Source organism: Salmo salar, chromosome 13 (genome assembly GCF_965601325.2).
Source record: "Salmo salar chromosome 13, fSalSal1, whole genome shotgun sequence".
Taxonomy (NCBI): Eukaryota; Metazoa; Chordata; class Actinopteri; order Salmoniformes; family Salmonidae; genus Salmo; species Salmo salar.
The window spans coordinates 48,954,204-48,977,915 of NC_138303.1; the positions used below are offsets into that span (position 1 = coordinate 48,954,204).

A 23,712-nucleotide genomic window follows, 5' to 3' on the forward strand; every position below is an offset into this window, starting at 1 on the left:
CGTCTATATTACAGGGGTCAATAAAGACGTAGGTATGTGGTGGATACTGTATGTAGCTCCTGTATTTGGAGTAGTAACAAAGCTGTTTAACCCATGGATATATCGAGTAAACTAGTCGTTAACTCTGTTTTTTGTCAATTGTCAACTGTCATGTAGCTAAGGCCCTTTAACTTTCAGTAACGGCATTCTTTGAAGTGTTTTTGAACGGTCTGAAAGTTGTACTCCCTTTGGCCATTGGGACATTTCCACCCTCGCAAATAACATACTGCATTGCCCGTTTTCTCTATCTCTTTCAAATCAAACATTCAAATCAGTTCTAACCTGATTCGTTTTTATTTATTCTCAGATTGCAGAGGAATGCTATGCGGCTTCGGGTCAGTATGTGAACGTGATGCGGCTGACCCCTCCAAGACAGAGTGCGTCTGCAAGAAGATGGTGTGTCCGTCGGTTGTGGCGCCTGTGTGTGGCTCGGACTCCTCGACCTACTCCAATGAGTGTGAGCTGGAGAAGGCCCAGTGCAACACGCAGCGGCGCATCAAGGTGCTGCGCAAAGGACCCTGCGGTAAGTCTTGCTAGCTAGCACGTCATGCTAGATACAGTGCCTTCAGAAAGTATTCACACCCCTTGACTTTTTCCCCCCAAAAAATGTTAGAGCCTGAATTTAAAATTGATACAGTTAGATTTTGTATCACTGGCCTACACACAATACCACATAATGTCAAAAATTAAAAGTGAAATGGCTTGAGTCAATAAGTACCAGGGAGGTTTTCCAATGCCTCACAAAGAAGGGCACCTATTGGACGATGGGTAAAAATAAACAGACATTGAATGTCTCTATGAGCATGGTGAAGTTACTAATTACACTACGGATGGTGTATCAATACATCCAGTCACTACAAAGATACAGGCGTCCTTCCTAACTCAGTTGCCGGAGAGGAAGGAAACCGCTGAGGGATTTCACCATGAGGCTGAGTTTAATGGCTGTGATAGGAGAAAGCTGAGGATGGATCAACAACATTGTAGTTACTCCACAATACTAACCTAAATGACAGTGAAGAGAAGGACTCATGTACAGAAAAAAATATTCCAAAACATGCATCTTGTTTGCGATAAGGCACTAAAGTAAAACTGCAAAAAAATTGGCTAAGAAATGTACTTTAAGTCCTGAATACAAAGCATTATGTTTGGGGAAAATTCAACACAGCACGTCACTGAGTACCACTCTTCATATTTTCAAGCATGGTGGTACAGTAGCTGCATTTGCAAGGACTAGAGAGTTTTTCAGAATAGAAATAAACAGAATAGAGCTAAGCACAGGCAAAATCCTAGTGGAAACCTGGTTCAGTCTGCTTTCCGACAGACACTGGGAGTCAAATGCACCTTTCAGCAGGACAATAATCTAAAACACAAGGCCGAATATAGACTGGAGTTGCTTACCAAGACGACATTGAATGTTCCTGAGTGGCCTAGTTAGTTGTGACGTAAAACGGCTTGAAAAGCAATGATCAACAACCAACTTGACAGAGCTTGAAGAATTTTAAAAAGAATAATGGGCAAATATTATACAATCTAGGTGGGCAAAGCTTCTTCAGACTTACCCAGAAAGACTCACAGCTTTAATCACTGCCAAAGGGGATTCTAGCATGTATTTACTCAAGGGTGTGTATACTTAAGTAAATATTTCATTTTCAATAAATTTGCAAACGTTACTAAAAACATGTTTTCACTTTGACATTATGGTGTATTGTGTGTAGATGGGTAATCCATTTTGAATTCAGTGTGTCTAGGTCAAGGGGTATGAATACTTTCTGAAGGCACTGTGCTATTCAGTCTGTTTCAGTCCATTGGCTTCCTGTTAGCTATTACTGGTCAGTGTTGTGTACTGACATGAAGTGTTGTATTTACAGTACGGTGAGATCAGCTAACTAGCATTACGCTAGCTACTGTTCAGTCAGTGTTGTCTACTACTACTGTACCGGTCCCTTATGTATAGAGAGTCCTAGCTAGCATTATGGTACTATTCAGTCTGTTTCAGTCAGTGTTGTGCTGTGTAGAGCTGAACCCTGATGTATTGTATAGTTTCTCAGCTAGCATCACGCTAGCTACTATTGAGTCCATTGCAGTCTTTTGTGCTCTTTCATACCTTCAGAATGAGTCCTGCTAGCATTACGCTACAGTACAGTGGCATGTTCTGTACCTCTGCGAGTAAAGAAGCTGTTATGTCATCACATAGATACAGTATTATGACAGGATTTGAAGAAACTTGCCATAAGTTTAGAAGCGTGGCTTCTATCACAAGTTATACCAGCCACCAGATGACAAAACACCTCGATGCACGCTGTGTCTGTCTACCATGGTCCAGAGCCAACATACAATAACAGCAGTCTCCAATGAAGCCTATTTGGCTCATCGTAACCACAACTAGTTAGCATAGCAGCACCAGCCACTCCACTAGAGGTTTGCAGGGCTGAAAGCACAAAGCAATATGCTACAATGGGCTTTGTGTCGTGTTTTTTTGTCTATGCTGTCGCTACAATGCTAATCCATCAGCTGATTGCTGTGCTGGCTAGTGGCTGGCTAATAGCAGGGCCTGTGTGACTAAAGGGCTTGCCAGATAGAGGGAAGGAAACAGGAACAGAAAGAGAGAGCGAGAAAGAGAGGAAGGGAGACAGAGGGAGGGAGCGAGGGGGAGGGAAGGGAGAGAGAGGGAGGGAGGGAACGAGGAGAGAGGGATGGAAGGGGGAGAGAGAGAAGGAGGGATGGAGGGAAGAGAAAGGGAGGGAAGGGAGAGAGAGACAGGGAGAGAAACAGAGAACTGATAAAGAAAGACAGATGGATAAAGAGAGAGAGAGAGATGGATAAAGAGAGAGGGAGGTAATTACATCAGCTAGAGGAACAGGCCATATACAGCCATCAAAAGGCCCATAATTATCCAGACTTACCTGCTGGGAGCACAGTGGAGTTCTGGGTAAAGGGTGATGGTGGCCTGTGGGGCGCAACTTCCTCCTGATGAACAAGATCTGCATCGGGAGATTTAGTGACTATGCTGCTTTTCACAAAAAGAAGAAAAGCCGCTTCTGTATTGATTATGACCAGCGAGGACTACGGTGTACAGGGCCCATATCCACAAAGTGTCTCAGAGTAGGAGTGCTGATCTTCAACAGTGAAGAGGCGACTCCAGGATGCTGGCCTTCTAGGCAGAGTTGCAAAGAAAAAGCCATATCTCAGACTGGCCAATAAAAAGAAAAGATTAAGATGGGCAAAAGAACACACACACTGGACAGAGGCATTCTGCCTAGAAGGCCAGCATCCCAGAGTCGCCTCTTCACTGTTGACATTGAGACTGGTGTTTTGCTGGTACTATTTAATGAAGCTGCCAGTTGAGGACTTGTGAGGCATCGGTTTCTCAAACTAGACAGTCTAATGTACTTGTCCTCTTGCTCAGTTGTGCACCGGGGCCTCCCACTCCTATTCTGGTTAGAGCCAGTTTGCGCTGTTTTGTGAAGGGATTAGTACACAGCATTGTACAAGATCTTCAGTTTCTTGGCAATTTCTCGCATGTGTCGTGTCTTTGGGTCACCATTAAACTGAAGACATGTTTATCAAAATAACTCCCTGTAATTATTATCACACGATTAAACTGATTAATCGTTTAACTATAATTAACTAGGAGATCGGGGCACCAAGGAAAATATTCAGATTACAAAGTTATAATTTTCCTAATATAACTTTCCTATATTATAATATTATATTATAGTATAGGCCGATTATCTTCTGGTTTAAATGGTGTATGTTACCTCGCGTCCAGTCTCATTCCAAACGTCGTAAATTGTTGTATCTGCACGAACCCAGCCTTTACTAAGAGTCATCCATACATCAATTGTCTTAAAATCATTTTATTTACTAAACTAAGTAATTCACAGAAAGCATACAAAACAGTAGGTATCGTTACAAAGAATTGGTAGAGTAATGTGCCCTAGTGGGCTAAACAGGCATGGCTGGTGTCTTGTTAAACAAAGGGTCATAAATGGTCAGCTGAGGAGGCACACAGAGTTCATTAATATTAACAATTGATATGCCATACCTTTGCACATGAACACTCACTCATTCGGGAACAATTGCAATCAATATATATTTACGCTCAGTGTGTCGTCAGGATCCTTGTTGGAGAGTCGTTCTGTTGGAGAGTTCTCTCTCTCTCTCTCTCTCGGTTAGAATGGATCTTTCAAAGCGACATTCAATAATGTCGTTATAGAATGGATGTTTCGTTGGTCTTCGCGTTCAATGATATAATTTACTTAGCTGCAGACTAATAATTAATATCAAAGACTTGTTCTTATTCTGTTGGTATCGATAGTCTAAAAGTTAACCACTTGGTATAGTTCACTTTCAGTAGATGAATTGGATGGTCAAACCTATTGGCCAACTCGCAATGGAGTGGAGGCCTGGTCTCAAGAAATAACTTCTAGGTGGGGTTTTATATGTGAACGTAGAACAGGCTTGTCACATGACGCCTTGTCCTGTCTGTGTCCCTGGGGGCGTGCCGATGACTGATTTAATCTTTGAACATAAATACATTCTATCACATTAACCTCTCTGGGCTAGTCCCACCTACTCAACAGCCAGTTGAATCCCGTGGCGCGTTATTCAAATACCTTAGAAATGCTATTACTTCAATTTCTCAAACATATGACTATTTTACAGCATTTTAAAGACAAGACTCTCGTTAATCTAACCACACTGTCCGATTTCAAAAAGGCTTTACAACGAAAGCAAAACATTAGATTATGTCAGCAGAGTACCCAGCCAGAAATAATCAGACACCCATTTTTCAAGCTAGCATATAATGTCACATAAACCCAAACCACAGCTAAATGCAGCACTAACCTTTGATGATCTTCATCAGATGACAGTCTTAGAACATTATGTTATACAATACATGCATGTCAAGTTCATATTTATATCAAAAAACAGCTTTTTACATTAGCAGGTGACAAGCATGTGACTAGCATTCCCACCGAACACTTCCGGTGAATTTACTAAATTACTCACGATAAACGTTCACAAAAAACATAACAATTATTTAAAGAATTATAGATACAGAACTCCTCTATGCACTCGATATGTCCGATTTTAAAATCGCTTTTCGGTGAAAGCACATTTTGCAATATTCTAAGTAGATAGCCCGGCATCACAGGGCTAGCTATTTAGACACCCAGCAAGTTTAGCATTCACCAAAGTCAGATTTACTATAAGAAAAATTGTATTACCTTTGCTGTCTTCGTCAGAATGCACTCCCAGGACTTCTACTTCAATAACAAATGTTGGTTTGGTCCCAAATAATCCATTGTTATATCCAAATAGCGGCGTTTTGTTCGTGCGTTCAAGACACTATCCGAAAGGGTAATTAAGGGTTACGAGCATGGCGCATTTCGTGACAAAAAATGTCTAAATATTCCATTACCGTACTTCGAAGCATGTCAACCGCTGTTTAAAATCAATTTTTATGCCACTTTTCTCGTAAAAAAGCGATAATATTCCGACCGGCAAAGCCTGTTTACATTCAACGAGAGAGAAAGTAAAAGCATGCTATCCTCTCATGCACGAGCCTCAGTCTAAAGGCCCTCTGATAGAGCACTTGCCAAATGCGCTAGTGTGTTTCAGCCTGGGCCTTGAATTACGTCATTCAGCTTTTTCCCGGGTTCTGAGAGCCTATGGGAGCCGTAGGAAGTGTCACGTTACAGCAAAGATCCTCAGTCTTCAATAAAAAGAGCCAAGATGAACAACAACTTGTCAGACAGGCCACTTCCTGGTCAGAATCTTCTCAGGTTTTTGCCTGCCATGTGACTTCTGTTATACTCACAGACACCATTCAAACAGTTTTAGAAACGTTAGGGTGTTTTCTATCCAAAGCCAATAATTATATGCATATTCTAGTTACTGGGCAGGAGTAGTAACCAGATTAAATCGGGTACGTTTTTTATCCGGCCGTGTAAATACTGCCCCCTATCCCCAACAGGTTAACATCAGTACACAGCATCTCAATGTATCACAAATAGCTTTATCCTTATTAATACATTCTACAAAACCATTTGGATGCAAGTCCCATAGCTGAGGCTATTATATAAACAGTTTTATGGTCTATTGTCTCTCTGAGTATCACAAAATTGTACCAAGCGGACCAGTTCGTAGCTGGATTCTTCACCAGTCTTCCATACCTTTTCCAGAACATAAATGTCATTCGGTTCCCCAATTCTGTGAGTTGGAAGAATTTCCTGTGTCTCTCTATGGGCCATGTGGCAAGAGATTCTCCTCTGGAATTGTACAACCCCTTCACACAGGGCCTGGGTGGGGGGAGGTAAGTTGAGGGATGGTGCAAGGGGGAGGGGGTCAACTGTCCTCCCTGTACTCAAAGAGGGCAACGTCATGACACATGGAATAGCCTTCATTTCATAGAACAAGAATAGACCGATGAGTTTCAGAAGAAAGTTCTTTGTTTCTGGCTATTTTGAGCCTGTAATCTAACCCACAAATGCTGATGCTCCAGATACTCAACTAGTCTAAAGACGACCAGTTATGACGATCATCGAAAGGAGTAGACCAAGGTGCAGCGGGGAAAGTGCTCATATTTATTGTAACTCAGAACACTAAATCAAAATAACAAAACAATGGAAAACGAACATCACGTTCTGCAGGCTTTACTGAGCAGTACAAAAACAAGATCCCACAACAAGGAGGGAAAAAGGGCTGCCTAAGTATGATTCCCAATCAGAGACAACGATAGACAGCTGCCTCTGATTGAAAACCATACTAAGCCAATCAAAGGAAAAAAACAACATAGAAATATAACACATAGAATGCCCACCCCACACCCAGCCTAACAAAATAGAGAAATAAAACGTCTCTCTCAGTTCAGGGCGTGACACCAGTTGTATTGCTTCTTTAATGAGCACACAGTTTTCAGCTGTGCTAACATAATTGCAAAAGGGTTTTCTAATGATAAATTAGCCTTTTAAAATGATAAACTTGGATTAGCTAACACAACGTGCCATTGGAACACAGGAGTGATGGTTGCTGATAATGGGCCTCTGTACGCCTATGTAGATATTCCATAAACAATCTGCCGTTTCCAGCTACAATAGTCATTTACAACATTAACAATGTCTACACAGTATATCTGATCAATTTGAAGTTATTTTAATGGACAAAAAATGTGTTGTTCTTTCAAAAACAAGGACATTTCTAAGTGACCCCAAACTTTTGAACGGTGGTGTATGTTAACGACTCAATCAGTCATTAATAAGTAATTGTGTATACAGGGCATTAGGAGCTACTTAAGATACTTAGCGTTGATTTGATTTTGAATGCAGAGTGTATATGTACACAGTAATTGGAAATATGAGGCTTTCAAGGATTAATAAAATGTGTTCATTTGTGGGGGGAAATCATAGAATACAGCGCTATGTCGCTACTCAGTTTGATTTATCCAATGCTCTTATCTATAGTCCCTTCACGATGCATTTAAAGTCAACAATGAGAGATGCTGGACAGCAGTATTATTCCCAAATGACAAACACTGTACTTCTGTATATAAAAGAGTTCCATTTGACAGTTTCACACTGAGAAAAAATAGCAAACTAGAAGACGAGAAGCAGAGAGAGGGGCGCAGCGGGTCAGGGGAAACTGGATGACAGGTTCTTATTCTCTTTCTCCATCCAATACATTTTGTCAGCACAGAAGGTCCAGGCAGCTCACACTGGCTGGTATTATGTTGTTGTCTGGGGTGGTGGAGAGATCTGCTGGAGGGAGGGAGTGAAGAGGAAGTATATGTTTTATAAGTATATTAACAGGGTACTTTAGGTCCTGGATGCTGATTGGCTGAAAGCCGTGGAATATCAGACATAATAAACTGGGTGGTTCGAGCCCTGATTGCTGATTGGCTGAAAGCCGTGGTATATCAGACTGTATACCATGGGTATGTCAAAACAGTTATTTTTACTACTTTAATTATGTTGGTAACCAGTTTATAATAGCAATAAGGTACCTCGGGGGTTTGTGATATATGGGCCAATATACCATGGCTAAGGGCTGTATCCAGGTACTCCGCGTTGCGTCCTGCTTAAGAACAGCCTTTGGCCGTGGCATATTGGCCATATACCACACTTGCAATTCAATTTGTCACATGCTTCGTAAACAACAGCTATAGACTAACAGTGAAATTCTTTCATATGGCCCCCCCCCCCCCCCCCCCCCCCAAAAAAAACAACAGAAATAGTCTGAAAAAATAACACAATATATATGGGGTACCAGTAGCGAGTAGATGTGCAGGGGTACGAGGTAGTTGAGGTAGATGTAGGTAGGGGTAAAGTGACTAGGTAGATAGACAATTAACAGTACAGCAGCGTATGTGATGAGTCAAGAGACCATTGCAAAAAGGGTCAATGCCAATATTCCGGGTAGCTATTGGTTAACTATTTAACCAACTATTTAGCAGTCCTTAAGGTTTTATTGTATTTCTTCATATTTTTCACACTTTAAACAAGCCACAACTTATAAAGGCTTCATAGGGCATTCCTAAAGTCGTCATAAGCACTATAAAGTGAGACCATATATTTTTTTCTCATTACATGTTGATGGCCCTCCCATTTGAATAGGCAAGGCATGGATAATATAGTACCATATTAAAGCAAATGCCAGTATTCAAGTTGTAATGTACTGCGCTGTAAGATAAAGGCCTGGATCGTGCCTCTGGCCACTCCAGATACCAAGTCAATGTATGGCCACTACATCTGAACGGTTTAGTGGGTTTTTATTGTGCACATAACTCAGCCAGCACTGGCCTTCATGGACATCCCAGCCTAAGCAGCTCTTTTCATTAATTCCCTCTTTATAAAATGGGTAATTTGGGAGCGGAGCCACATTTCTATGGGTTAGTTCACTGGTCCAGCATGCTGATAATAGCCTGATATCATTTGAATTAAAAACACAGGGTGCTCTGCTTTGTATAAATCTGTTTAAATGACCCTCAATTGTGAGAACTGCCGTTTTAAGGGAAGAACAGAGAGAAAAGCGATAGAAAGAAGAGGCGGGAGGGGACAGAAGGCAGCCGGCACTTAACCAGGGTTACGGTTCAGCAGAACATGAAGAGAAATTGGGGGCAGTGTGTGTTTGAGAGGCGGCCGGGAGAGCTCGAGCTGTGTTAGCTCTCCTAATATTGAACTAGGAGCCGACAGAGAGAGACGGGTAAACACTCGATCTCCCAACCTATGCGGAGCGCTGCGGTGGGGAGGAGATGGAATCCCAGCGAGCGCCCGTGCCTCAGAATTTATTTTGGAGCGCCCAGATCGATGGGGAGATCAATTTTGTGTGTGTGTGTATGTTGTGTGTGTGTGTGTGTAGGGTGGCCCTGGAGCATGCCCTGCCTCACGCACCATTGATAGACTAGACTCACTCTCATTCTTCCTCTCCCTCTCCTCTTTCACACCCACACTGGTATTTTTTTCGACATCTCCCCTCTTTCCATCACCATTCTCTCTATCCTTCCTCTTTCTCTTTTCCTCTCTCCCCCCCTTCTTCCCTTCACTGTATATTTATCTCTCCATCTCCTACCATTCTCTATCTCTCACTAACCAGGTTTCCATCCAACCTTTTAATGTGAGTAAAGTACATGTCGGATAAAAAATGTTACAACAGGCCTGATGGAAGCAGCAAATTTGTTGGTAAACTTTCCAAGTGTTGACAAACAACATACTCTAGATAAAGTGGGATCTTTTTGTGACTGTAAAATTCATAATACGATAAATAGTGGTGGAAATGCCTTTATAAATATTGATATAACAACTTTCATACCATGTAAATGTGTGTGGTCCTCTCACTGACTCTGGAAATCAGTTTATTAGGTTACAGATAAAGTAAGGTGTGATGAACTTCACTGCGTGGTCAAAGTGAGCTCAATGCTCTTTTCCAATAAATACCATGTAAACGTGTGTGGTCCTCCCACTATGACTCAGGAAATCAGTTTATTAGGTTACAGATAAAGTAAGGTGTGATGAACTTCACTGCGTGGTCAAAGTGAGCTCAATGCTCATTTCCAATAAATGTTGAGGGTCTTATTCTGGTTTCATGATGATTGATGCTTGGCTGCCATTTGACAAGGAAAATAGTCTTGCTCTTATCTATAGACGGGTTAGCTGACAACATCACAAAAATGATGTGCACGCTTAAATAGGGCAGAAGTTGTGATTCTGGATGGCTAGATAGCTACCAACCATGACAAGAAACTGCCATGTGGGGAATCGTAAGTAACTCGTTTCAGGTAGTTAAATCTTGTTCTTGATACCATGTCTTGTTTTGAGGTGTTTTGACTGATTTCATGTCAATGCTAACATGGCAATGCTCAAAGATATACTGAACAAAAATATAAACTCTACATGTAAAGTGTTGGTCCCATTCATCAGCTGAAATAAAAGATCCCAGATGCACAAAAAGCTTATTTCTCTCAAATTTGTGCACAAATTTGTTTACATCCCTGTTAGTGAGCATTTCTCTTTTGCCAAGATAATCCATCCACCTGACAGGTGTGATATATCAAGAAGCTGATTAAACAGCATGATCATTACACAGGTGCACCTTGTGCTGGGGACAATAAAAGGCCACTGTACAATGTCTGGTTTTGTCACACAACACAATGCCATAGATTTCTCAAGTTTTGAGGGAGCATGCAAATGGCATGCTGACTGCAGGAATGTCCACCAGAGCTGTTGCCAGAGAATTGAATGCTAATTTGTCTACCATAAGCCGATTCCAATGTTGTTTTAGAGAATTTGGCAGTACTTCGAACCGGCCTCACAACCGCAGACTACGCGTAACCACGCCAGCCCAGGACCCAGAAAAAAATCATTCTGATTTGCTGGGCCGAACTTCCCAGGCCCACCCATGACTGCACCCCTGTCCAGTCATGTGAAATCCATAGATTAGGGCTTAATGAATTTATTTATATTTACTGATTTCCTTATATGAAGTCTAACTTAGTAAAATCGTTGAAATTGTTGTACATATTGAAATTGTCGTTTGTATTTTTGTTCAGTATAGTTTACATGTTGTTAACAGTCTAAGCCAACCTTGTCTGTTTTGCCCCATAGTTGTGCACGTGTCGGTTTTGTTGCTAAACAGCCAACCCGTCTATTATAATGTCATCATGTAGGCTGGCCTACCCGCACTGTATCTGTGAGCCGGGCGAGCTCTTGGCTAGAGCATACGTGCCAAGACCAGAGTGGGCACATATTCCAATTAATGTAACAGTTTTTGTAACAGTTGAAAATGTGATGGAAAGACATTGAAGTTTCGATTTTTAATAGACACATGAAAACTTAAGCGATAAAAGTACCTTTTATGTTCACTACCTCATTACACATAGCTTTTTATCTGCAATTAGTCAGTTCGGTGGAGAAACACCACTGCCGGAAAGATTTGCATATTTTCTTTATGCAGATTTGAGAATATTCATCTGAAAATCTGTCCCCAATTGAATGGAAACCTAGCTATTGCTGCTATGTTTTCTCCCTTCCCTCTCCCGTCTCCCTCCTTCCCCTCTTCCCTTCCCCTCCTCTCCCTCCGTTCCCTCTCTCCTTCTGTCTCTCTGTGGGTAACTGGAGGACAACATACCTGACTGGCTGTTTGAAAGTCATTCCTGTCTTATCTCTCCAGCGCCAACAGACACCACTTCACTTCCTCCAGCGATGAAGAAAGTCTGCCTCAGTACTCTGTGTGTCTGACTCTGGCCATACCTCACTTCTCTTTCCTAACCCACCTCCTCAATCTCACTCCACAGTTGGTTTAACCAAGGCAGTCAGTCCAAAGGGAACTCTGTCTGTCCATCTGTCTGTTTGTTGGCTTTCCTGTGGTTATGTCTTTGCTGAAGTCGAACTGAGGAAGCAACATAGTATTAAATGTGTTAATGTGCAAATCAATGTGTTGTGTTTCCCTCTTATTGACTGTTAAAACCATGTTATTCAATACCAAGAAAACGGTTGGTTTGCTTCTCTTTGGATCTGTCTGGCGCCTTTGACAGGAATCTAATTGCAAAGTAAAGCTGGATACTGTATTTTTGGTTCTAGAAAACTGGTGGCACCCACTTCCTAAGTCTGGTTCCGAATGGGAGACCATGTAAATCTCAGTTAGCCACTCTCCAACCTGTAATAGAAGCTTGAAGAGGAGCTACAGTACCCACAGTAGACAATTACCTCAGAATCAATACAGAATGTTCCCTTTCATGGTCTTCCATAGAAGACAAATCACAAATCCAAGAAAAAGAAGCAGATCGTACGGATGTTATTTGAAGCTGTAGTCTGTAGGGTAGTTGTTTTTTTCTCTACCAGCCTTATATGGAGCAAAGCATTCCCAGACACCTAAGCCCTGATACTTTGCCCCCAGGCCCAGTTGCAGGGCGGACTACAACTCAAAGCCGCCAGTTTTTCTCTGACTGCACTTTTGTGATGGCCAGTGCTAGTTAGGATGTAGTTAAGATGTTAGTGGCGTAGAAAGACTGATGTATCCCTGGCCGTCTTATAGAGCTCTGGGAAGAAGCCTCGGACTCCAAAGCCCCTGGGCCGAAGGAGAGGCAAGAGGAACTTGAAACGAAACTTAAAACATCTGTCTGGCAGAATGGCCATTAACACTCGAAAAGCCGGGCCTCAAGGAACCCCCTTTGAGCCAATGAGTCATTTTTAAATACTCTAATAAATACATTTCATATATGTTATTGGGAAATAACATATTGTTATTGGAAAATAATCCTTTGGTTGTGTTTTATAAGGGTCTGGGTAACATCAGAATACTGAAAAGATATTAGGCTGTTGCCACGTGCTTACGGGTGGAGTGCATGGAACAGTGGTTATTCTTGGAAAAAGTTAACTTTTGAAATAGTGCTCATCTCTTAAATGTTTAGTTATTTGGCAATGGTAAGGGTTTTGGAAACTTCAGAATCTGCTCCAATATAGAACGTCTTACCGCATATGACTTTGTAGGAGGCTTTTAAAAAGTCACTTTTTGGCATTCCCGGGAAAATAATGACATGTCTCCTTAAAACTGCTTATAACACATTCTGTTTGTGAAATCGAAATTCTAACAACATAAGATATGTGTGTTAAATAAACGTATTTAGGAAAAGACAAAGACGGAGGGGGGCATGACTTTAAAAAAGGGCAGCGATATTAGACATTTTAATTCATAATTCAAAATGGCTCACTCAGCTCTTCTAGTGTGAATGGACAGTTTTTTATTGGTCATTTTTGTAATATCTTGATATTTAAATGGAAATAGCAATGTTGTGGAATAAAAGAACAGATGACACTTGACTGATATTGGCTATCCACAGTTACTGTCATATGGCTAGGTTCAACTGTAGATTTCGGATTCTCTCTCTCTCTCTTAATTGGGTGATAGTCATCTCTGTGAGGTTTTACCTGGCCTCATCAGTAGGGTCTCAGCTCTGCCGCCCTACTGTAGCAGCTGTAATGTGATCCACTGACTGATTCAAATCAAATTGTATAAGTCACATGTGCCGAATACAACAGGTGTAGACCTTACAGTGAAATACTTACTTACGAGCCCCTAACCATCAATGCAATTTAAAAAAGATACGGATAAGAATAAGAAAAAAAAGAAAAAAAGAAATTAATTTCAAGAGCAACAGTAAAATACCAATGCAATGCAAATAGTCTGGGTGGCCATTTGATTAGGTCTTCTGGTCTTATGGCTTGGGGGTAGAAGCTGTTTAGAAGCCTCTTGGACCTAGACTTGGTGCTCAGGTACCGCTTTCCGTGCGGTAGCAGAGAGAACAGTCTATGACTAGGGTGGCTGGAGTCTTTGACAATTCTTAGGGCCTTCCTCTGACACCGCCTGGTATAGAGGTCCTGGATGGCAGGAAGCTTGGCCCCAGTGATGTACTGGCCGTTCGCACTACCCTCTGTAGTGCCTTGCGGTCAGAGGCCAAGCAGTTGCCATACCAGTCAGGATACTCTCGATGGTGCAGCTGTAGAACCTTTTGAGGATCTGATGACCCATGCCAAATCTTTTCAGTCTCCTGAGGGGAATAGGTTTTGTCATGTCCTCTTCACGACTGTCTTGGTGACAATAATCCACTCTCAGGATGATTGCTGATGCCTTCTCATTCTCTATGTCTTTATGTCTTTGTATGCCTCTATTTTGTGAAGAAGTCACTTTTCCTTTATCAAAATAGTTATTCTCCTCTATGACCATGTATTTTCAATGTATTCAATGGCAGTTCTTACTTTTGCCACAAGGGGCAATGTGCCGATTTCCCTATGCACTAACTAAACAAACCTACTCACAAACAGACACAGACACACATAACCCAATTCACCCAACACAGAGAATCCCACTCTTCCTAGCGGATTCCAGATGATAACAGTAGTGTGTTGAATTTTACTGCCTGCCTGCCTCGCCTCCTTCTCCCGATCATCCTGTATTACTGAGCCTTGAGATCCTTTCCAAACATATCCCTGTCTCTTTCTTGTCTCTTTCTCTCGTCACCTCGAGAGAGCCTGGGTTTGATGAAGGCACTAACTGGATAAGAGTGTCTCCTAAATGACTAGAATGTAAATGTAGATAACAGATTATGGCGCCAGCTCACACATTAAAAAGCACACCGCACACAATGACAAACAGAAGCTTGGTTTGACACATTTTGTATTATTAATGTATTATTTATAAATATTATTATTTCATTCGGCTCACCTTAGTAATCCATTGACGTTGGTTTATTCTTATGCTAAGCGAAAAACAAGAGCAGATATGGAAGGATAAGCTGAGAGTCAATGGAACATTTTATATCAGTGAGGAAACCAAAATGGTGACAAACAATCCTTTTTGTTGGGTGTGAAAATGCTTGTCTGGGAGTGTGTGTGGGCGTGGAGATAAAGTGTGATCAGTAAAATGGCCATAATTATAAAGTAGTAGTCCATCATCATCTACTATGCAATGCTTATGGATTAGGCTTGATTGAATGGAAAATGGCCACAGGTAATGATGGTAACTCATCCTCCCCTCTTTCTATATGGTATCTCTCTCTCTTCCCCTTTCCTGCTAGTGAGATGTGGAAGTACACTGGAAGTCAGAAGTTTACATACATCTTGTTCAAATACAGTTAAACTCAGTTTTTCACAATTCCTGACGTTTAATCCTAGTAAAAATTCCCTGTCTTAGGTCAGTAAGGATCTCCACTTTATTTTAAGAATGTGAAATGTCAGAATAATAGTAGAGAGAATGATTTATTTCAGCTTTTATTTCTTTCATCACATTCCCAGTGGGTCAGAAGTTTACATACACTCAGTTAGTATTTGGTAGCATTGCCTTTAAATTGTTTAACTTGGGTCAAACGATTCGGGTAGCCTTCCACAAGCTTCCCACAGTTAGTTGGGTGAATTTTGGCCCATTCCTTCTGACAGAGCTGGTGTAACTGAGTCAGGTTTAGTGGCCTCCTTGCTCGCACACGCTTTTTCAATTCTGCCCACAAATTGTCTGTAGGATTGAGGACAGGACTTTGTGATGGCCACTCCAATACCTTGACTTTGTTGTCCTTAAGCCATTTTGCCACAACTTTGGAAGTATGCTTGGGGTCATTGTCCATTTGGAAGATCCATTTGCGACCAAGCTTTAACTTCTTGACTGATGTCTTGAGATGTTTCTTCAATATATCCACATCATTTTCCTATATTATGATGCCATCTAGTTTGTGAAGTGCACCAGTCCCTCCTGCAGCAAAGTACCCCCATAACATGATGCTGCCACCCCCGTGCTTCACGGTTGGGATGGTGTTCTTCGGCTTGCAAGCCTCCCCCTTTTTCCTCCAAACATAACAATGTTCATTATGGCCAAACAGTTCGATTTTTGTTTCATCAGATTAGAGGACATTTCTCCAAAAAGTATGATCTTTGTCCCCATGTGCAGTTGAAAAAACGTAGTCTGGCTTTTTTATGGCGGTTTTGTAGCAGTGGCTTCTTCCTTGCTGAGCATACTTTCATGTTATGTCGATATAGGACTCGTTTTACTATGGATATAGATACTTTTGTACCTGTTTCCTCCAGCATCTTCACAAGGTCCTTTGCTGTTGTTCTGGGATTGATGTGGACTTTTTGCACCGAAATACGTTCATCTCTAGGAGACAGAACGCATCTCCTTCCTGAGCGGTATGACGGCTGCGTGGTCCCATGGTGTTTATACTTGTGTACTATTGTTTGTACAGATGAACGTGGTACCTTCAGGTGTTTGGAAATTTCTCCCAACGATGAACCAGACTTGTGGAGGTCTACAATGTTTTTCTGAGGTTTTGGCTGATTTCTTTTGATTTTCCCATGATGTCAAGCAAAGAGGCACTGAGTTTGAAGGTAAGCCTTGAAATACATCCACAGTTACACCTCCAATTGACTCAAATTATGTCAATTAGCCTATAAGAAGCTTCTAAAGCCATGACATCATTTTCTGGAATTTTCCAAGCTGTTTAAAGGCACAGTCAACTTAGTGTATGTAAACATTTGACCCACTGGAATTGTGATACAGTGAATTATAAGTGAAATTATCTTTCTGTAAACAATTGTTGGAAAAATTACTTGTGTCACGCACAAAGTAGATGTCCTAACCGACTTGTCAAAACTATAGTTTGTTAACAACAAATTTGTGGAGTGGTTAAAAAACAAGTTTTAATGACTCCAAGCTAAGTGTATGTAAACTTCTGACTTCAACTGTAAATAGCAATTGGAGGATACCACATTTTCTTCCGACCACCCATTTATGGGAGAGTGTCTCTCTCTGTACTCTTTGCTACCTCAATACTCTCCCTCTCATTTATCCCCTCTCATTTCTTCCTCCCTCTCTCTCTAGCTGTGTTTCATCCTACCCTCTCCCCATCGTCCTCAGAGTAATCTCATGTTCTCCCGGCCCCCCGTCTCCATCAGGTTAATACTGTATACAGTGCCTTCAGAAAGTATTCATACCCCTTGACTTATTCCACATTTTGTTGGGTTACAACCTGAATTCAAAATGGATTAAATCAATTTTTGTTGTATTACTGATCTGCTTCACAGATCAAGCCGGTCTATATCAGGGCAGATGACCCCATATTATAGTGAGCACGGCGACTGCTCCACTTACTCATTGCTAGCCTGCACTGGGAGACTGGTGCATCATGTTAGCTCCCCACTCATGCTGCACAGAAGTTAACACACTTGAATAATGCGACACGGGCATGTACAGGAATTTAGAAACTGTTAATTACGGTTTGCAAAACGGTTTGCAAAACAATGACAATACATTAAAACACTTTACAATGCAGGAATGTACCGGTAGCATTGAGCTATTGTAGGCTAACTTTTCTTGCTAGCTGACAGCTAAAGCTCACATCAATTCACTACCCAAGTACTTTGTTTGTAATAATATGCAAACCATACTTTTTGTAGCTGATTTCAAAGATGATTGCCACCCAAAAAGTTATTCATTCACTTATTCGGTCTCTCTCACATCTCTCCCAAAGATGATCTATTGCCTCAGCAAACTGACTGTGCTCCAACTGGCCACCCCGTTCCTGCCTTGATGTCATTACTGGTTAAAGAGACAGCGGAATATTTAAAAAAAATAAGCTAGTTCTATCCAAATGTTGTTGATCAGCACAATAAATTAAGTCCCAAACAGAAGGGAAATAGATTGTCATCTGTAGCCCCATGAAATCAGCCAAAACAAGCTCAATAATTCGATGCATTCACACACTGCTCTTGAAAAGGCTGTATTGTGCGTAGGCCTATGCTACATCTTTATTTACCCGGTTTATTAATAGAGATTTACAATTCAAATAAATGATCATTGTTGTTATGTACTTGGATTTGTAACAACAATTGATTCATTAATGCATACATGGCTCTATGAAAATATGTTCATGTACCATTCTGTGACTTTGGCTAATATGTCTTCTTTTTTTTGCTGTGGTATCGTTTTGTGAAACTAAACCTGGTATCGAAGTAAAAACTCTAGTATCCTGACAATACTACTGTCATTATAGGAACTCGGGCTTCCTGTTTGTTTTTCACACTGGAATGTATCAACGGGCTCATTTGTTGTGCTCCGCTATCTCCTCGCTCCCCTCCTCCATCTGGCGTGCAGCTCACAGAACGAAGTGGCTTATGAAAACTACAGCTGAGATATTGAATTATTTTCATGTTGAAAAGGCAGTATACTACGGGGCTGAAGTGTTTAGATTTAAGAAGGTTATCTGCTGTGTTTGTGTGACAGAGTTATTAGCCTTTTAATATGACTTTTAGCGTGTGTGTACATGCAAAACCCTGTTTGTGTGTGTGGCAGAGACCTAGCGTTAGTAGACTAACATAACTTGTAGCACAGTATTCACAGTGCCTTTTACTCATTAACCCGTTAATACAATATGCCAGTTCAGAGTATTGTACACTCCAGCACGCATTACTGCCTATTGTGTTGGGTCATCATATGCTAATGCTAAATGATGATACAATGGAGCTTCAATTCGCTGAAATTACCAGTTAGCAATTAGCCTATCCACTCTCTTGAAGACAACATTGGAGGGTACCAGTCAGTTATCAATGGCGAACCTTATAGCCCAAAAATACTGCAAACAGTTTTTGCACGCGTGATAGAAAATCAGAAAATGTACTGCACTATTTTTTTCTCGCTGCTGGACGCTCCTCACCTCCGTTTCATCAACAAAATAAAAACAATAACAAAGGCTCTGGGCCGAACAGTGGCACTGTTTCCCCTAATGCGGATTCAATCTTTAAAGGAGAACCCCCCACATACTCCCCTCCTTCTCAAGCGCTTAGATGTTGGCCAACCACAAATATCACTACAAACATGGTGGCTCTTTTGTCAACCGGCAGGAGAAAAATATCCAAACCCCTGGCCCTTGAGTGCATCCAGGAGTCCTTCTCTGTAGTGTGAGGTTTTTGTGGCCGATTTTCCAGACTCAAAAGCATGTAAGCGAGAGAGACAGCTGCAGTCAAATAAGGTCTTTGAAGAACTACATCAAATGGGCAAATCATCTCCCAGCTATTGGGCTGACAGCGGCAACGGAGTGGGGCGGCGGCACATGGACAACGTGAGGGCAACATAGAGGGGCGGGGAGGGGCGATGCTTTGTGTGTTGTCTGTGGTAGGGTGGCCAAGTGGATGCTGGGGAAGTGGGGCTTTTTATTCATTGTCTGCATCCCTTGCTCGCTGCTCTCTCATCTTTCTCCCTCTTTCTCTAGCTCAGGGTCTTAAACCTTGTCTTGCCCAGGGACGCCCTCCAAGGCAAACCGGCGACCCAGGGACCCCCATCATACGTTATAAAAAAAAATACAAATAAACCTGTCTTTTCTTCAGGTGAATGATAATGGAAAGGAGAAAAAAGTAATCAACATTTTAATGCCCGGCACCACAGGCTAAAATTCAATTTTTGCATATACTTTAGCCCCTAAAAGTACCAATTGAAATGTCAAAATGTTGATGACAATGTATATTTTTGTTAGTTTATCATGCTACCATCGTCAACAGTTCATGAATTATAACTACTTTAAAATGATCATGCATCCATAATTTCAAAGGTCACTACATTGAATCACTCGTCATGTAAAAGCACATTTCATAGATAATGTTAGGTTGGGTCTAAATAGGCTTTTGGTTGTCTAAATTCAGGGTGCTGTAAAACTTAAATTAAACACATTCTCAAATAGCTGTCTGTCACTTTTGATAAATTATCAAAATTATTTAAGTGAATTGTTTACGAGTGAACTTCCGTGAGTACTGTAAATATTGTGAAAAATAAGATAAAGGAGATCTCTATTGCACTCCACACTGCCCTCTCCCACCTGGACAAGAGGAACACCTACACTACCAGTCAGAAGTTTGGACACACCTAATCATTCCAGAGTTTTTCTTTATTTTTAGAAACTTCCCTTCCTGTGACAGTACTCATGAGAGCCAGTTTCATCATAGTGCTTGATGGGTTTTGCGACTGCACATGAAAAAACTTTTATAAGTTCATGAAATTTCCCACATTGACTGACCTTCATGTCTTAAAGGAATGATGGACTGTCATCTCTCTTTGCTTATTTGAGCTGTTCTTGCCATAATATGGACTTGTTGGTCTTTTACCAAATAGGGCTATCTTCTGTATAAAACCCCTACCTTGTCACAACACAATTGATTGGTCCAAACGTATTAAGAAGGAAAGCAATTTCACAAATTAACTTTTAACAAGGCACACATGTTAATTGAAATGCATTCCAGGTGACTACCCCATGAAGCTGGTTGAGAGAATGCCAAGAGTGTGCAAAACTGTCATCAAGGCAAAGGGTGGCTACTTTGAAGAATCTAAAATCTAAAATATATTTTGATTTGTTTAACACTTTTTTGGTTACTACATGATTCCATACTGTATGTGTTATTTTATAGTTGTGATGTCTTCACTATTATTCTACAACACTTTTTCACTGGTTAATCAAAGGTTAGCAATGTGTTGGTAAAAATGAATGTCCAAATCAAGAAAGCTTACCAGCAGCCAGCGGCACTTGCCTCAGTGGTAGCCTATTCGCGGGTGCTTTTTCAAAGCCTATGTCAGATACTTCAGTGAGTAAAATTGGCTCCAGTGAGTGTAATTTCCTTTATATTAGGATTTGATAAATCATTAGAAAGAAGATAGTCTCCTCTTTTCTGCTGAAGAAAAAAAAAAATTATATTCATTTATATTTTTGCGGACCCCCGCTCTAGCTCCCCACCTGCTGGGGGTTGTACACTGAACAAAAATATAAATGCAACATGCAACAATTTCAACATTTTTAACGAGTTACAGTTCATATAAGGAAATCAGTCAATTTAAGTAAATTCATTAGGCCCTAATCTATGGATGTCACATGACTGGGAATACAGATATGCATCTGTTGGTCACAGATACCTTAAAAAAAGGTAGCAGTGTGGATCAGAAAACCAGTCAGTATCTGGTGTGACCACCATTTGGCTCATGCAGTGTGACACATCTTCACATAGAGTTGATCAGGCTGTTGATTGTGGAATGTTGTCCTACTCCCCTTCAATGTCTGTGTGAAGTTGCTGGATATTGGAGGGAACTGGAACACATTGTCATACATGTCGATCGGTGAACTGGGACATTTTCAGCTTCCAGGAACTATGTACAGATCCTTGCGACATGGGGCTGTGCATTATCATGCTGAAACATTAAGTGATGGCGATGGATGAATGGCACGACTATGAGCCTCTGGATCTCGTCACGGTATCTCTGTGCATTCAAATTGACATTGATAAAATGCAATTGTGTTCGCTGTCCGTAGCTTATGCCTGCCCATACCATAACCCTACCGCCACCATGGGGCGCACTGTTCACAACGTTAACATCAGAAAGCTGCTCGCCCACATGATGCCCATAACGCAAGAATAGTGTAGTGAAACTGGGATTCATCTGTGAAGAGCACACTTCTCCAGCATGTCAGTGGCCATTGAAGCTGAGCATTTGCAGTTTGAAGTTAGTTACAACGCCGAACTGCTGTCAAGTCAAAAACCCTGGTGAGGACGACGAGCACTCAGATGAGCTTCCCTGAGATGATTTCTGACACAGTTTGCACAACCGGCTGTCTCAGATGATCCCACAGGTGAAGAAGCCTGATGTGAATGTCCTGGGCTGGTGTGGTTACACATGGTCTGCTGTTGTAAGACTGGTTGGACGTACTGCCAAATTCTCTAAAACGACATTGGAGGCGGCATTCACTTCTATGAACATTCACTTCTATTGCAACAGCTCTGGTGGACATTCCTGCAGTCAGCTTGCCAATTCTACGCTCCCTCAAAACTTCAGACATCTGTGGCATTGTGTTGTGATAAAATTACACATTTTAGTGTTGCGTTGTATTGTCCCAAGCACTATGTACACCTGTGTAATGATCATGCTGTTTAATCAGCTTCTTGATATGCCACACCTGTCAGGTGGTTGGATAATCTTGACAAAGGAGAAATGCTCACTAACAGGGATGTAAACAAATTTGTGCCCAAAATTTGAGCGAAATGCGTATGGACAATTTCTGTGATCTTTTATTTCAGCTGAAGAAACATGGGACCAACACTTTACATGTTGTTTTATATTTTTGTTCAGGTGTATATAGCGATTAGAGGATGCTGCCAAATCCCCCTCCCATGTGGAGCGATTTCAGTGCCAACAGAAATTGTATTTGAATTCTATAATTTTGAATTGTTATTAGGATGTCGAATTTAATATTTTTTTATTTGTAATTCACAAATGGTGTCATTGAATTCATGAATGTGTATGAAGCATTAATAAACCCAGTGCAAAACACTATCACAGGGCGAAAAGAGACACTGAAGACTGCCTGCCTCACAGACACCCTCCTCTTTTCTTTGTTCACCATCCTCTCCTCTGTGCTGTATATTCTCTGTAATGGGTTTTGTAGTGCAGGGTTGTGTCCTCCTACACCCCACTACTACTACCATGTCTTCTTCTTCAGCTAAAGTGAATGTTTCAGCATTGCAGTATTCCTCTAATTCTCTACTGCTATACCTCTTGTTATTATCCCAAGCCTAACCTGGCTTGTGTCTACCACTTCAGCATCACCTTGCTTCTCAGAGAGATGAGCTCATTGGCAGTGAGGAGCATTCTATTTTAGGAGGTAGCCATGTGAAATTCATCCTCCTACTTCTGCAGCCTTTCAAATGATAATAATGAGAAAAAACAGGCAGGAAGTCTCTGAAGTTTTTTGGGTCGGCGCGTTCCGCTTGTTACGCCAGTCGCATTCGCCCAGGCAATTTGCCTCCTTGTCTGAGTCTGAGAGGAAAGGCTTATCGCTGCGGTTGTGAGGGGCGATGCTCCGTAACTGGACAAGCCCCTTAAGCCCCTTAACATTCAAATCAAAGCGACCCCCTCTGTTCTTTCGCACCCTTTTTTCCTTGCCTGTCAAGGCACCTGCGAAGGTGACAGAAAAAATGTGATGGTATATTCAATAAGGACGAAGGGAAGGGAAAGCAAACCAAAGTAAATCCTTCACTACAGTTGCTAGTGGTTTCAATGGGTTTCAGTGACCGTGTCCAAAATATGGCTTGCCTATTACTTACTTAAACTGCATACTGTGTACTAATCATACTACGTACTATTTTAGCACGTACTGTTTAGTAAAAAGTATAAAGCATGCCACGGCTGCAACGTGCTACTTTTGGTGGGAACTTGGAGGGGAAAAACAAGCTCAGACTGGGAAAAATCGTGACGTCCGAGTTTCCAACTTATAATTCCGAGTTGGATGACCGTTCAAAATTATTTTTCCCAGTCGGTGCACGTTTCCGAATTCCCTGTTGTCTTGAACGGACCATAATTTACGGCTTTGCATATGAAGGATCGTTTGTAGCCCCACCCAGTGACCTTTCACTACAGCAGAGTTCCGGAGTGTTGTTGTTTTGGGCTAACGTTAGCTAAGTAGCTAGCATTTGGTACGACATATTTGGAGTAAACTTGAGTTAACCGTAGACCTAACCGTGTATCAATTGAAGAATCACCTGAAGCTTGAGAGGAATGGGAGAAGCAGTAGAGGAATGCAGTGCTGAGGCAAAGGGCTTGTAATGAGGATGACTGGCTAGCTACTTCTCTGTGTGTGTTGAGCTTTCTGGTGCCCAGAGCTGC

General features: G+C 41.5%; 1 protein-coding gene across 3 annotated transcripts in view; it reads left to right on the forward strand.

Moving 5' to 3' along the window:
• LOC106566949 (agrin) overlaps positions 1-23,712 on the forward strand; it is a 400,773-nt gene that overhangs the window by 220,707 nt on the left and 156,354 nt on the right. For all 3 annotated transcript variants that reach the window (XM_082960174.1, XM_082960173.1, XM_082960175.1), the window contains one exon: positions 347-562. In XM_082960174.1, the coding sequence (XP_082816300.1) occupies positions 347-562 (216 nt within the window). The remainder of the gene's footprint in view (positions 1-346; positions 563-23,712) is intronic.